General features: G+C 40.8%; 1 protein-coding gene across 1 annotated transcript in view; it reads left to right on the top strand.

The window, feature by feature from the left end:
• PCNX2 (pecanex 2) overlaps positions 1-16,916 on the top strand; it is a 278,237-nt gene that overhangs the window by 81,312 nt on the left and 180,009 nt on the right. The window contains exons 14-15 of the mRNA XM_089897420.1: positions 3,590-3,700; positions 4,941-5,032. Coding sequence (XP_089753546.1) covers positions 3,590-3,700; positions 4,941-5,032 — 203 coding nt within the window. The remainder of the gene's footprint in view (positions 1-3,589; positions 3,701-4,940; positions 5,033-16,916) is intronic.

Below are 16,916 nucleotides of genomic sequence, written 5' to 3'. Positions count from 1 at the left end.
AATAATTTTTTTTTTTCCTCCAGGAGGAAAGTGAAGGGCCTTCTTAGTCAGTGCTCATTTCCTTTGCTGACCTCTGCGCTGAAATTTTTATTATTTTCCATTTGGGTAACTTCAGCAAAAGCCTATGAGCGAGACTGGCTTTGTAATCATCCTTTGGATGAGAAAGCCGAGAGGTCTTCAGTTCTTGGAACCGTATTTCAAGAGGAGCAGTAGCAAAGCTAGAGTGTGCCCTGAGGAATGTGGCCTCATGGGCTACACTGGGTCTGCACATGGGGCGAGGGAATGGGGGCGTCCAGCCTAGAGAAGAAATGCTTGAGTCCTAGAGGCACATGTGATGGCTGTAGGTGGTTCAAAGGCTGCCAGGCCAAAGTGGGAGGGATTTTGTTCTCTGTTGTTCTCTGTTGGTGTAGCTGTAGTAACTAAGTCCCAGTGGCTGGTGGGTGGATTTCGGCTCACTGGAAGACTGGTGTTGTGGTTTGGTGTAGAGCTGTCCAATAGGGCCGTGGGTTGCTTAGTGATGCGAGAAGTTCCCTGACGTGGGAAGAGCTCAGGCAAGATGAGACAGCCATCACTTGTAGAAGGGTTCCATGCCCTGTATGGGTTCTTTATCAGATGTGATGGGTCCTTTTTCAGATGTGAGAGTTTGATGTTTTATTTTAGTCTTTAGGACCATAATCCCTTACCTACACTAATGCAGCTTCAAGGATGTAACCCTTGGAGATGGTGGAGGTTTTGTAACCAGCGACTGAGATGGATCCACCGTCATCTGCACTCTGAGACTCACATTTCCATGTCTTGTGTAAAGACTTGTCTCTTGGCCCCAGGAATCCGTGTCAGCAGTGTGCGAATACACAGATATGGCATGTAGGAGACACACAACGCATACAGTCATACCAAGTTCATAGTCTTGGTTTTACTTCCATGTTATTTTAATTCTGCTTACCTCCCCCAAGCCCCAACCTGCAGATATAGTAATGAATATTACTCTTCACATAACGGAAGAAAGAAGCAAGTTCCAATGTTTTTATTTATGCATTGTGCTTGGAAAGAAGTGGAACTGTACCAGAAGTTTCTGCACTTATGGTAATTATTAGGAAACATGAGGAGTAGGGAAGATGTGAGAGAAAATTACAGACCCTCTCAGCAGTACGCTGAGAAAAATGTCTTTGTTCACAGGGAAAGTTGCCAACAACCACAGGGACTTTTTGATTTTTTACTTATGGAAAAAAGGACAAAATCATTTCGGCAACTTCAAGCGGAGTTTTCTAGCCGTCCTCCTGATGCTTCTTCATTCATGTGCGCTGCACCCTGACATTTACGTGGCCTCCACCTTCTTCTAATTCCACCTGCGCAGCTCTGACCCTAAAGACGAGAGGTTTCCTCTGTACTTCATCCTGGGGGAGACCTAGACCCTGGGCTCCCTGTCAACTGCTGTCCGTCCTGTGCTGTGTCGTCTAGCTCCTGCTCCGCAGGCACAGCCAGAGGATCTTCAGTTAGGACTTCCTCCTGGCTCGTACCATTTTATTTTCCCCCAGCATCATTCATCGTGTTCCAGTGCTTTGCACTTTATTAGTTTGGGTTTTGTAGCCTAATGTATTTCTCACAGAGAATACTTCTTTACCCACGTTTTGCTGGTATTTGTCTACCATTATTACATTATTTTACACCCATACTTTTCTCTGTAGTTCTTCGTTTTTGGTAGTTTTCATTGCACACAACACTTGAGAATGTGGACTAATGCCCGTGACGAATGCAGCGTACCATCTAATCTTCATTGCTGGGTTTTGAGTCCCAAACTTAAGAAGAGAACTAGTCAGTTTGCTTAAAATCATATGAATTAAAATGTTCATGCTCAAAACGGTATGTCCTGCCATTAAGTGTCTGTTTATTTCTTATATCTTTCCTTTCCTATAAAAACTGAAAAAAGAAATTGTCATATAGTTATGACTAGCAGATCCATATTTGTGTCTTGTTGCTGACTTCGGTTTTTTTTTAAACTTTATTGAAGTACAGTTGATTTACAATGTTAATTTCTTCTGTACAGCAGAGTGACTCAGTTAAACATATATGTATCAGTACATTCTTTTTCTGTTCTTTTCCATTACGGTTTATCACAGGGTATTGAATATAGTTCCCTGTGCTCTACAGTAGGACCTTGTTGTTTATCCATCCTATATGTAATAGTTTGCATCTGCTAATCCCAAACTCCCATTCCTTCCCCCGACCCCCCCTTGTTATTGCCGGCTTTGATTGAGAAACGTATTACTCACAGATGCTTTGGGTTTTCACCATATAGTTAAAATCTTGCCACAGACAACATTACAACAAAATCACCATGTGTGTCAAAATATGGCTCCAATCCCAAACAAAGGCCCGTTTATCATAGCCATGTTCATTACACAAAATTTTATTTCCACACATTGTTGGAACAGTTTCTTGGTATTGTTGTAGTTGGGTTTGCCCCATTTTACTGTAGTGGGGTTAACCCATGATTAGCCAGAGAATGGCACACATAAATACTCTCATCCCTGCAATTTCACTGTGGAAAGTTTGCGTTTCCAGTTTTTCAGAAATAGCTGAAACGCGGTCCCCATCCTCCCTACCTGCCCTTTTCACTGCAGTTTATACATGGGGTTTGGACATAGTTCCATGTTTAGGTGTCTTAGATTTCAAATCAAATTTCCTTAGTTTTATTAGGGTTTGCCAGTATCAAACTTCATTGACTTTCCACCCAATAAACTGAGACAGAAAGGTAGACAGATGTACTGTGGCACCACTAATGGGAGTTTCTGTGTTTCTCTGCAACCCAACTCAAATAGGATCGAGAAAGAGAATGATGGGGAAATTGCTGTAAAATGCAGCTCGACGATGCGTTATTTCCCTGAACAAATGATCTCTGTGAAACACTGAATTATAATGTATGGATGTTTCATCCAATTGCATTGTTACGGTTTGGGAAGCTGCCAGTTTTCCTCTCGTCAGGCAGGGCCCCTTTCACCTCCCAGGTGACGTGCGCCACCTGAGAAGCAGGCCCTTCAGTGTCGCATCGTCATGGCTGTGGGATTTCTTAGTTCATCACCACTCTCCCTTGCTGCTCTGTGGGTCTGAGGTTCTGACTGAAACCTGAGTCTCCACCGGGTATTTAGAACAGAACACACACAGCAACTCAAGCCCTGGAGGTGATAGAAGCACAAAGCAAGGAGCCTTGCTGGAAGAGACCCTCTAACAACTGTGCTTGGGTTTTGCATGATCATGTAATTTTCCTGGTCCTCTTTTCCCATCTCATTTCCCCTAAGTCCAAGTCTGTCATTGAGAGCTGAAGGCAGATCTACTCTCCGCCCACCATCCCCATGTGTCTGCTCAGTCCCAGGCCCGCCTCTTCCTCAAAAGCAGCGCCTTTATTATTTCCACGGGCCTGTGCGGCTCAACCTCCAACCTCCTCCAGCGGGTAGGGGAGAGGAGGCCGTATTGCCTCCAGGACCTGGGTGGGGTGGGCTGGGCTGAAAGGGGGGAGGGAGGTGGGACTGCAGCAGGAACCTCGGCCACCTTTCCCGCACGCTTACCATCAATTTTGTCTGTTCACTTCCAGTATTTCTATATTGCTTCCCTGCAATCTCCCTCCTTGGGCTCTTCCCGCAGATCAACACTTTCTGCATCTATCTTTTGGAGCAAATTGACATGCTGTTTTTTGGAGGTTCTGGTAAGTCTTGTTCATTCTGTTCGTCCTGTAAAAAAGTCTGAAGTTCAGATAAGGGCTAAGTAGCCTCAGGCGTGGAATGAGGTCTGGACAGTTAGGTTGTCCTGAGCCTTTGTAGGACTTCAGCTCTGGTCCGTCAGGTTGATGGTGGGCCCTTCTAGATTCCTTCATCCAAGTTGAAAGTGGTCCACCCAGCTTGACACAAGCGGAAAACAGGGAAGCGTAGAATTCCATGAGCTTTGCACTAGGTTTAAGGCTCTTCTAAGTGTTCTTTGGAAAAGCCGTATGTGTGACTGTGTGTGAATGTGGGTGAGTGGAGGTGAGTGTGTGCGCCGTGTGTGTATTTGAGCATGTACACGTCTGAGTTAGTCTGGGAGCGTGTGCGTGAGACATTGTGAGTGTGTGTGGTGTGCGGGCCTGTACAGACAGGCGACCTGTGTCCTTTCATTTGGTGTGTACTTTAGATTCCAACCAAGGTGGATGAAGCTTCATCTAATGCTTACTTGGAGACTTTAATCAGATTGCTTACCTTTAACGTTTACTCTTCTCTAAATGGAGACTAACGTGCTGATCTCATAGTGTTGCTGTAAGGATTCCATGAAATCTGTACATAAAGCACAAGACCATAGAGGGCAATTAATTACTGCTGCCACCTCCTTGTACACACACAGACACACAGACACATGCTCACACACACAGGAGTGCTTTCTTGTTCTTTTTATCTATCTATCTATCTATCATCCATCTCCCTCTGTCCTTATCTCTATCTCCATCTCCATCCCCATCTCCGTCTCCATCCCCATCTCTATCTCCATCCCCGTCTCCAGCTCCATCTCTCTCCTTTCTTCTGTTGAAATGGCCATCTCTGAGCTTTCCGGGGCCAGCAGCTTCCAACTGTAAGCGACAAGGTCTCCCCACCTCCGCACTGCCTGGTTCACACAGCCTTCCAAGAATGCTATCAAAAGTTCTTTCTATCTGTGGTCCTCTTGAGTTGTTAGGTAGCGGTCAGTGTCTTTCTTGTACTAAGAGTCGCTCAGGGCTTTTTGACTGCCCCGTAGATTGATTTTTTTGCCCCTTTCACAGGCATTTTGTGTTTGAAAGCTACAAACTTCATTTCTTCTTTTTTTTTTTTTTAATTTTTACTGGAGTATAGTTGATTTACGTACAAACTTCATGTCTTACAACATGTACTGACCGTGAGGCTTGCCAGTCTAGAAGGGAACTCTTGACGTTTGTGTTCCAGCTGTTTCGGGGATGCTGTCGGCCGTTTACAGCGTGGCCCGGAGTGCTTCCGCCGCAGCTGTGCTGCACGTGTTCTGCTTCAGCGCCGTGAAGGTAGGTATGAGGCCCAGGGCCTTCTTCTCACATCCACTGAATTAACGGTATTTTAAGTAAACAAATGTCTCTTCCAATTTCAAGAGAAATGGGATCTGAGCACATTAGCAATAACAGGGCCTGGCGGATGAAGCCTCAGTGGTTTAGAAGATGCATTAAGATACCCAATTTGCCACGGAGCACAAAGCCCACCTGGTCTGACCCCCTGCCCCCTCCAGGTGTCTGCCTGGCTTGGTCAGTTACTGACACTGGGTGGGGCTTCTGCTTAACATGGTAAAGGGATACAGTTGCATCAAGCTTTATGGACAGAGAACGGGAATGGCTATGACAGTAAAAAATTTTAGAATCCAGGAAACAGATGGACCATAGATTTATCCAGATGGAGAAAGTTAAAACCCAGGCTGGCAGCAAGGGAAACCTACGATGATGAAAAAACAAGGTAAGCTTTAACTTTAGGAAAACAGCAAGAGGTATCAGAAAAGCAAATGGTACATGCGTAGCTCAGCTGTGAATATTTTGTATCTATGGCGACCTGAATAAGAATTATAACTGTAATGGCAGAATGGGGGAGATGAATGTGTGTGTGTGTGTGTGTGTGTGTGTGTGTGTGTGTGTGTGTGTACATGCGTGTGCCCCTCTTGGGGAGGTCTTTTTTTTTTTTTTAACATCTTTATTGGAGTATAATTGCTTTACAATGGTGTGTCGGTTTCTGCTTTATAACAAAGTGAATCAGTTATACATATACATATGTTCCCATATCTCTTCCCTCTTGCGTCTCCCTCCCTCCCACCCTCCCTATCCCACCCCTCTAGGTGGTCACAAAGCACCAAGCTGATCTCCCTGTGCTATGTGGCTGCTTCCCACTAGCTATCTGTTTTACATTTGGTAGTGTATATATGTCCATGCCTCTCTCTCACTTCGTCCCAGCTTACCCTTCCCCCTCCCCATGTCCTCAAGTCCATTCTCTACATCTGTGTCTTTATTCCTGTCCTTCCTCTTGGGGAGGTCTTTTTTTTTTTTTTTTAAGGTTTTTAAAATAACATTTATTTCTTAAAAGTTAACATGTGCATAATAGGAAACCAAAGAACACAAGAAGCAAAAAACAAAGTCATCCATCATCACAAGTCTTGGGGAGGTCTTAATCTTGTCTTCCACATTAGAAAGTCAGCAAATAATATCTGAAGTTGAAAAAAAATCAAGAAATAACAAAACAAGCATGTTATCTGGAAGTATGGAAGTAAATAGACGATGAAACAGGTGAAAGTCCCTGCCTTTGGGAAGCAGGAGTTGGAGCAAGGAGATGGATGGTGTGGGCAGGGGACCACTGCTGTTCATCTAGGCTTGTAGAACTGCAGAAGGGCTATGAAGTCTGAAATCAATAGCACATATAACGTGTTAAGGGGCATCTTCAATCAGTAAAAAAGTAATTAATTTATAGTATACATATTTCTTGACTTTATGGACACCCTGCCTTTAATGTGTTACGCCACAAGTACCTCTTTGATAAAATAAAAATTAAATGTAAAACAGTAAATAATATATGTTCCAAAGGGTTTTAAATATATATTATATGACATTTATTAATTAACTTTTTAAAAGGTTAGCTTAAAATCATATTAAACTCATCAGTGTCAGTGGAAGAAAGATAATTGTTTATTCCCCTTTGTGGAAGAGAGGAATTCAATAACATTATCTTCTGATGTATCACATTTGAATTTCTCTGGGGTAATCAATGGCATAATTCCCTCCCTCACTCCTTCCATCCTTTTCATGTGGCTATTCTTTTTTTACATTAAAAAAAAAAGAGAGGGGAAGGATCTTTTTTCTAGTACACAATGGTAATGTACATGCTTGTGGTGGCTCTGTTTGTTACCACATTTATACTGTCATGTAGAACAACAGTTATATAATTAAGCAGTGTTTCTGGGTTCTTTCTTTTGAACTACATTCCTTTATTCTGTCACAAGACCCCAGGGATTTCATTCAGGAAAACTCCTTAGGTGTTTTCTGAAAACCTCTTTCCACTGCCTTTTGTTAAAGGGCACATGACTGCCTATAAAATTCGGGGGCACAAACTTTTCCCTTACAGGACCCTTTTATAATTTGCTCTGTTGTGTTCCAGTCTCTTTTTGTTTATATATTTATTTTTTATTAATTGTTTGAAAGTCTGGTTCATTGAGATATAATTTGTATGCTGCAAAATTCAAGTTTTTAATATATATAATTTGGTAAGTTGTGATACATGTATAGAGTCATGGAACCAATGCCACAATCAAGTTATAGAATATTACCAACTCAAAGGTCCTATTGTATCCCTTTGTGGTCTGTCTCTTCTTCCTATGTCAACCTTTGACCACCATTCATATGATTTTTATGTTTATAACTTTAAAAAATCAACTTTATACAATAAAATGCACTAGTTTTAAATGTACAATTAGATGAGTTTTGATGAATGTGTCACCATCACAGTCATGATGTAGAACAATTCTACCACCACCAAATTTTTCTTCATCCCCCTCCCCAGGTGCAGGTCCCTGCAGCCACTGATCTGCTCTCTGTCCTTGTAGTTCGCTTTTCCTAGAACTTCACATAAATGGAATTATGCAATATGTAGCTTTTGAAGTACTTCTTACAATTAGTGCAATGCTTCTGAGATCCAACAATGTGTCAGTAGTTTTTTTTTTTTATTGCTGAGTAGCATTTCTGTGGTTATTTCCAGTTACTGAAAATTATGAATTATATATATATATATATATGCATATAACTTCATAATAAACTGCCAAACTGTTGTCCAAGGTGTCAGTACTGGTTTCCATCCCCCTATAATCTTTGAGATTTCCAAGTGTTCCAAATTCTTTCTAGCACTTAATGTTGTCAGTTTTTAAAAGTAGTAGCCATTCCAGCGTGTGCTAGTATCTAACTGTGGTTTTAATTCGCATTTCTCTAATAACGATTATTGTCGAGTCTGTTTTCATATGCTTGCTTGCCATTTGTGAAAGATCATTGGTGAAAAATCTGTTAAAATCTTTTACTCATTTTAAAATTGCATCGTATGCTCTTATTATTAAGATAGGAGTTTTTTACATATTCTGGATATAAGTTCTCGATCAAATATATATTGCTCATATATTTTTTTCCAGTTCGTGGCTTGTACTTCCATTTCATTAAGATTATTTTTCAAAGAACAGAAGTTTTAAATTATAGTGAAGTTAAATTTATAAGTTATTTATTTTATGGTTTGTACTTTTTATGTTCTATCTAAAAATATTTACGCAAGGTTACAAATATTTTTTTCCTAAAAGTTTTGTAGCTGTAGCTCTTATATTTAGATCTATGATCCGTTTTGAGTTGACTCGTGTGTATGAGATGAGGTAAAGATTGAGATTCACTAGCACAGTTGTTGAAAAGTCTAACCTTTCCCCATTGAATTACCTTGGAAACATTGTAAAAGATCGGTTACTGGCTACTGGTTTATGGTCCAGCAGGTAAGGAGTTTGGGAGTTATTACACCATCCTAAGAATAAGTGAAAAGCTGAACAAACTGAAAAAAACAGAAAGGTCTTCTTAGATCCATCAGAGGAGAGGCAGCAGGGCAAATTCCTGCTTCCAAAACTGGAGAGACAGACAGGTGAATACAGAGGAACAGGAACCCAGGAGCAGAAACCTCTATGGGAACCAGTACCAGGGGTAGGAAAACCTGAACAGTGATTGACAAATTGCTGGAGGCTCAGTGTAGACAAGTCTGAGGGTTAATAACTCCAGGTGAATCCAGTCATCAGGGAGCCCCACACTTTTGTGAGTTTCACCCCCACTAGCTCAACCAGGTTGTCAACAGTGAATATTGGAGGAAAACCCCTTCCTGCCTTCCGCAGGGAGAGTAACCATTTTGAAATATACCAGAGCATTCTTTTCTTCTTAACTAAGCCTGCCTCAAGATTTTACTGGAGCCTAAACTATTGGGATTTTTTTCGGAGCCTAACTTACCTGGAGGAGGGGAAATACCAAAGTCCAGTTTGGCTACAGCCTTCCATGTGAGGGAAGGGAAATACCCAACTCCAGCCTAGTCCTTTCAAGCCATTCTGTTCCACCTAAGGTGAGGGTGGGACTCAGAAGCACTTGTGAAGTTCACAGTCCAGAGACACAGGGTCACCAAAAGACAGAGAACTAATCCCAGGACTATAGGATACCTCTCCCCTCACACGTTAATAATGCATGACTAAAGGTTTGTTTACCATAGTTCCTTTTACCTGTTACGTCATGTCTGGCTACCAAGGAAAAAATTACAAGGCATACTAAAAAGCAAAAAACACAGTTTGAAGAGAAATAATAAGCATCAGAACCAGACCTAGATATGGCAGGATGTTGGAATTATCAGACTGGGAATTCAAAACAGCTATGATTAGCATGCTAAGGGCTCTAATGGATAAAGTGTTCAGCAGGCAAGAGCAGATGTGCAATGCAAGTAGAGAGGTCGAAATTCCAAGAAAGAATCGAGAAGAAATGCTGGCAATCAAAAACACTCTAACAGAAATGAAGAGTGCCCTCGAAGGGCTTATAAGTAGGCTGTACATGGCTGAGGAAAGAATTTCTGAGCTTAAGGATAGGTTGATAGAAACTTCCAAAATGGAAAATCAGAGAGAAAAATGACTGAAAAAACCCCCAGAACTGTGGGACAAGTATAAAATGTATAACATGTGTAATGGGAATACCAGAGGGGAAGAAAGAATGGTACAGAATATGACTGAGAATTTCCCCAAATTAATATCAGACACCAAATCACATATCCAGGAATCTCAGAGAACACCAAGCATGATAAATGCCAAAAAACTACACCCATGCATATTATATTCCAGTTGCTAAAAATCAAAGATAAAGAAAAAAATCTTGAAAGATACCAGAGGATAAGAACACCTTGCCTATAGAGGAGGAAGGTAAGAATTGCATCTGACTTCTCCTCAGGAGCTGCTATAGACTGAACTGTGTCTCCCCAAAATTCCTGTTGAAAACCCTAACCTCCAATATGATGATATTTGGGGATGGGGCCTTTGGGAAATAGGTTTAGATGAGGTCATGAGGGTGGGGTCCTCATGATGGGATTAGTGCCCTTATAAGAAGAGAAGAGACACCAGAAGTCACTCTGCCATGTGAAGACACAGAGGAAATGCAGCCGTCTGCAAGCCAGGGAACCTTCACTAGCACCTGGCCATGCTGGCAAAATAATCTCTGACTTGCAGCCTTCAGAACTGTGCAAAATGAATGTCTGTTGTTTAAGCCGCCCGGTCTATTTATTGTACTTTTTTATGGCAACCTGAACTGAGTAAGACAGAAACAGTGCAAGCAAGACAAGAGTGGAATAAAGTAAATTGTTGAAAGTAACACGCACACACACACACACACACACACACACATACACACACATCTAGAATTCTGTACCTTGCAAAATTATCTTTCAAAAGTGAAAGATAAATGTAGACTTTCTTGGACAAATAAAAATTGAGGAATTTTCTTGTGACTAGACCTGCCTGGGGAGAAAATATTTGCAAAAGACATATCTGATAAAGTACTGTTATCCAAAAAATATACAAAAAACTTTAAAACAATAAGAAGAACTTAATTAAAAGTGGACAAAAACCTGAATAGGCACCTCACCAATGAAGATGTGCAGATGGCAAATAGGCATATGAAAATATGCTCAACATCATATGCCATTAGGGAACTGCAAGTTAAAATGACAATAAGATACTAATACACACGTATTAGAATGGCCAAAGTTCAGAACCCTGACAACAACAAATGCTGACAGGCATGTGGAGCAACAGGAGCTCTCACTTATTGCTGGTGGGGATGCAAAATGATACAGCCATTTTGGAAAACAGTTTGGCAATTTCTCACAAAGTAAACATACTCTTACCATACAATCCAGCAGTTGTGCTCCTTGACCCTCTTTGAAAACTTAGGTTCACACAAAAACCTGCACACAAATGTTTACAGCGGCTTTATTTAATAATTGCCAAAAACTTGAGAACAATCAAGATGTCCTATAGCAGGTGAACAGATAAATAAAACTGTGGGGCATTCAGACAGTGGAATACTATTCAACATGCCCCACTCAGACACACATCCCCCAGTAAGGTATCATGCCATGAAAAGACTTGGAGGAATCTCAAATGCATATTTCTAAGTTAAAGAAGCTAATATAAAAAGGCTACGTATTGTAAGATTCCAGCTATATGACATTCTAGAAAAGACAAAGCTTTCTGCATCTACTGAGAAGATCATACCGATCTTTTTTTAGTCTGTTGACAGGGTGAATTACATTGGTTCACTTTTAAGTGTTGAATCAATGTTGCATTTGAAAGATGAACCCCAGTTGGTCATGATGTATTATCTTTTTTATAGATTGCTCAATTTTATTTACTAATATTTTGTTGAGGAATACTGTGTCTATGATCATGAGGTTTCTAGTTCTGTGGTTTCCTTTTCTAGTAATGCTTTGTCTTATTTTGTTATAAGGTAATGGTCTCATAAAATGTGTTGGAAGGCATTTCCTTCTAAATTCTAAAAGAGTTTGTATAGAATCGGTATTATATATTTTATAAGTGTTTGATAGAATTCATAAGTGAAGCCATCTGGGCCTGGAATTTTCTTCAGGGGAAGGTTTTAAACTATGAATTCAATAAATATCAAGTTATTCAGATTATCTAATATTGAAATAGTTATTTCCTTCATGGAATTTGTCTATTTTCTCTACATTTTCTAATTATTGGCATATATATTATACTTTCAAGGTCCATAGTGTTTGTAGTGATGTCTCCTCTTTTATTGCTAACATTGGTAATTTGTACCCTCTCTTTTTTTTCGTGATCAGTTTGGCTAGGGGCTTATTAATCTTTTTATATAATAAGATTTGAGTTTGTTGTTTTTATTTCCATTGATTTCTGCTCTTTATTATTTCCTTCTTCTTGCTCACTTTCGTTATAATTAGTTCTTTTTGTCCTGATTTTTTTAAGAAGGAAGATACATTATTTTACACTCTCATTAAACAATCAATTATCTTATAAAGGCATTAAAAATATAAGGAGAAAAGTATCTGTTTTATTTACCTCGCCATTAATATACATTGCTTTGTGTAGATCCATCTTTCCATTTGGTATCATACTCCTGTCTGAAGAACTTTCTCTAACAAAACTTGTCGTGCAGGTCTACTGGTAGTGAATTCTTGCAGCTTTTGCCTGAAAAATTCCTCATTTTTGCCTTCATTTTTGAAGGTATGTTCACTGGTGTAGAATTCTGGGTTGGCAGCTTTGTTTTTTCCCTTTCAATACTGTAGATATGTTGGCACATTTTCCTGGATTGTATAATTTCTGATCAAGATCTGCTGTTATTCTAATATTTGTTCCTCTGTCAGTAATGTACTTTTTTCTTTGGCTACCTTCCAGATTTTCTCTTCATCTTTTGTTTTCAGCAATCTGAAAGTGATGTGACTAAGTGTATGGTGTTTATTTTTATTTTACTTAAGGTTCTCTGAGCTGTCTTTGAACTTTTTTCAATTGATATTTCCAAATCCCCAGCCATTATCTCTTCAAATATGTGTTCTGCCTTGTCCTGTTTTTCTTTTCTACTTGGGCGTTCAATTATATGCATATGTTAGACTGTTTTAATAGTGTTCCATGTCTTTCGGATACTATGTTCTTTTTTTTTTTTTTTTTTGCGGTACGCGGGCCTCTCACTGCTGTGGCCTCTCCTGTTGTGGAGCACAGGCTCCGGACACACAGGCTCAGTGGCCATGGCTCACGGGCCCAGCCGCTCCGCGGCATGTGGGATCTTCCCGCACCGGGGCACGAACTCGTGTCCCCTGCATCGGCAGGCAGACTCTCAACCACTGCGCCACCAGGGGAGCCCTCTCCCTCTTATTTTTTGATTAATGATATTATTGATTTTGTTTACATGGTCTGTTTTAAATTTTTTTATAATCTTTTTTTGTTGTGTATGTTTGCCGTTCACATCTCTCATTCCTGTTTTCATGGTCTACTTCTCTTTATATTGTTCCTTTGTGTTCTCGTATGGTATCTAGAGCTTCTTACTTCAACAAGAACAAGAACAAAAACAACAACAAATATTTGTTGGGAAATTATGTTGTACCAGGAACCTTCCATTTCATAACAACCTACTGAAACTGAATAGTGGGTCACAGCTGCCCCAAACACACAGGTCTCATCATACTCTATCATCTCTTCTACCCGACCCATGATTACCTGTGTTTATATCACCTGTCTGCTCAGGTGGACATTTGATTTGTGACCCCTGTCTGGGAGTCAAGCAGAAATTGAGCTGACTTCTGTCTGAAAAATTTAAGGCTCCCTGACCAAATCTTTCTAGAGGTACCTCAGGTTTAAAATACAGGAAGAGAAGAAAGTGAAACAAAGAATGTTTCAGTAACATACCACCAGTTCAGATATATCTTTCCCCTGGAAAAATATGTTATTCATGGACTTTTAGGTCGTTCTATCAGGAATCTTCATCCCAGGGATACGAATGAGATACCTGGGACAGTGCTTGTCTTTACTTCGTCCTCTTTGCTCCAACATCCCGACCCTTGAACTGACCAGATAAAACCTGTTGCCTTCAATACAGCCGAGGGGTCCAAACGCTGCCATCCACAGATGTCTGAGTCCAGGCATGATGTTGTCTGCCAACCCCCTGGCCTGCCTTAACTCCAGCCCTTCCACCTCTGATTTAGTTGATGTCAGCAGGGATTTAGTGAGATCCTGTCCTGCTTACTTCCTCAATACACTTCTCTCTCTCTCTGAAATAGAGAGTGGGAATTTCATTCGTGTATCAGATGTCAAAATCTTCTTTCAGACTAGTCTCATCTGTAAGATAAGATCCAGCATAAATTCCTCAAAGCCTATGGCTTATGCACAAGTACTTTCTCTAGTTCCCAGTATAGATTGATGCTTTTTTCTTTTTGAATATTTATTGGACATTTAATGGGAGGAGGAAAGCTAGTTCCCTGTGTTCTTTTTTTTTTTTTAATTTTTATTGGAGTAGAGTTGATTTACAATGTTGTGTTAGTTTCTGCTGTACAGCAAAGTGAATCAGTTATACATGTACATATATCCACTCTTTTTAAGATGCTTTTCCCATATAGATCATTACAGAGTACTTAGAAGAATTCCCTGTGCTCTACAGTAGGTCCTTATTCGTTATCTGTTTTATATATAGTAAGTGTTCCCTGTGTTCTTCATGCCATTTTGACCAGGACCCAATACTTTATCCTTCTTTGCAACCTTGAGCAGCAAATGGTATCTGATGGAAATATTCTTTTCTTTGGTTGATAGAAATGGGAACATGCAAGCTCTCTGTAACTGAAGCAGGAGCTGAACAGTTCATATTCACTGCAACGTGTATTTCTTTGGTTAGAAAGGACTTTGCCAGGGACTTCCCTGGTGGCACAGTGGTTAAGAATCCGCCTGCCAATGCAGGGGACATAGGTTCGAGCCCTGCTCCGGGAAGATCCCACATGCTGCGGGATGCCCGTGCGCCACAACTACTGAGCCCGCGTGCCGCAACTGCTGAAGCATGTGCACCTAGAGCCCGTGCTCCACAACAAGAGAAGCCACCGCGATGAGAAGCCCGCGCACCGCAGTGAAGAGTAGCCCCTGCACGCTGCAACTAGAGAAAGCCCGTGCGCAGCAATGAAGACCCAACACAGCCAAAAATAAATGAATAAATTAATTTAAAAAAGAAATGACTTTGCCAGGTACTATAGTGATATGAGAGGAGAAACAGTCAGTTCTTTCTCAGGAGTTCAACATTCATCAAAGCTGATGACATGCTGTGGATGATCAGAAAAGAGAAAACCCATCAGAGGAGGTGGTTGTTTAGCGCAGCCTTCAAACGTTTTGCAGTTGGGCTGAGAACCTTGCCATAGGCTATGCAGTCAAGCATGTGAAACAGTTTCGTCAGAGTTAGGAATGAATGATCATGGCAGATGGAGGAGATGGTAAGGATATTAACCTACTGATGGTGAAGGATAGGGATGACTGGATATGTCAGCAGGATATATCAAAGTTATGGACAATCTTGCATGCAAGGCTAAAAGTGTATGTTTTTGGTCCATTGGGTATGATGTGCATCACAAGAATACTGGTTGCCTGAAAGGAACTATAGCAAAATGAGGTCATCAGCTCTAAGGTTGTTGAATGCCATAGACGAGCTGATGGCCTCTGCTGTGATGGAAACAAGGTGTTAAAAAGTTCCCAGTTGATGTCTCAAGTCACTCCATGAGTGGTCAGACCAAAAACGTTACTTCCGGATTCTCCGTCAGCTGTCTCACCGCTAAATCATAACTGTTTACTCTAAATCTTTGATTTATGATGAACCTTTGTCTCATGCTTCATGCTTTTGAGCAGGTAAGCCTCATTTGATAGTAAAAAATAATTCATTGGTAATAGAATCATGGTTGAATCTATAGAAGACAGAATATTCTTCCGTACTCAGATGCTTTCCACAGAAGAACAACTCATGGGACTTCTTAGATTAATTCCTAAAGGAGAAGGTGTATGCTCTGAAAAACCCATTTCATATGACAAGTGGTTTTTGTTTTTTTTTTTTGCCATGCTGCGCGACTTGCAGGATCTTAGTTCCCCCACCAGGTATCGAACCCGGGGCACCCCCCGCAGTGAAAGCACCAAGTCCTAGCCACTGGACCTCCAGGGAATTCCGTTGACAAGTGTTGAAGGCTCATTATCAAAAGTAATGTACGCTCCTGGGTTTGTTAAATGACTTTTTCTTGCAGAATTCTTAGAGGGTTTTGGAAGCTGTTGAAGAATCTGGTATTCAAGAAGAAGTTTTTTGGGTTTTTACCTAGCTGTGGGACAGATGCTGTAATTCCCTCACCTCCCCAAGTCCGACTCCCTCCTCATAGCAGACGTTGCTAATTGATCACAGCATTTTTTCTCACTGAGGTCAGCAGGGCTCCGTGGTGCCCAGGCAGTAGTACAGGCAGCCAGTACCAACTGATCAGAGCTGGTCCAAGAGATAAGATCTATTTACTGTCCTAGGCTGAGACTTCTACTTCTGTTTTTCTTTCTGTTTATGGCCTGCCATCAGCGTAAGTCACTGTTGGATCAAAGTTAATAGATTCCACTTTGAAAGCACGCTGCCAACTCTGTGATGGGACTGAACACTTCAGAGGCTCTGGGGTTTACTTATGTGTTGAAACAGGCTTTTTACCAGGTGAAACGGGGGTACTTTGAAAGATTTATTTAATCTCAAAGAGGTACTGACTTCCTTGCTCAGCACAGAACAAGCATCACTTGTGGTAAATAGTTGGATCTGTTGTTAGAGAATCTTAATGTTCTATCTATATTTTGAAACACCTTTTAGTTAAAAATAGAGCAGTGTGCATTTCTCCCTTCTCATTTGTAAGTCCTGAGTTTTCTAAAGGTCTCAGATAGACTCTCCACTTTAAAAAACAGCGCCTATTAAATGCTGTGCATTGCATGAATGTGTTTAACAAATTGGCAAGGGCATCCTTAGGAAAAAAGAGAAGCTCACCCACCTTCAACTTAACATACTTATCCAGAGCTGTGATTCCACTTCTTGTTTAATGACGCTTTTGTTTATGACTTTTATGCTTACACTTTTCGCTCCTAGAATTGACTTTTTTTCCCCTTTTATCTCTGCTGTGCCGTGATGGATTGATGGGCCCTTATGAACAATTTCAGCGTGTCAGCTGCCTTCCCAGAGATGCGTTCCTCTATCTGGGTCTTGATATGTATTTACATCCTTGATTTTTATTATTCTCACTTGATAGAAGCAGATTGAGGGGCTGGCGTTTAATTTTGCTCTCTGGAATATTAATTCGGGGAAGAAATTT

This window comes from Delphinapterus leucas, chromosome 16, assembly GCF_059928025.1.
Source record: "Delphinapterus leucas isolate spDelLeu-1000000601 "Yukka" chromosome 16, BTC_Dleu_Yukka2, whole genome shotgun sequence".
NCBI lineage: Eukaryota > Metazoa > Chordata > Mammalia > Artiodactyla > Monodontidae > Delphinapterus > Delphinapterus leucas.
Note: the sequence above shows the minus strand (reverse complement) of the source record. Positions and strands in the feature narration are given on the sequence as shown.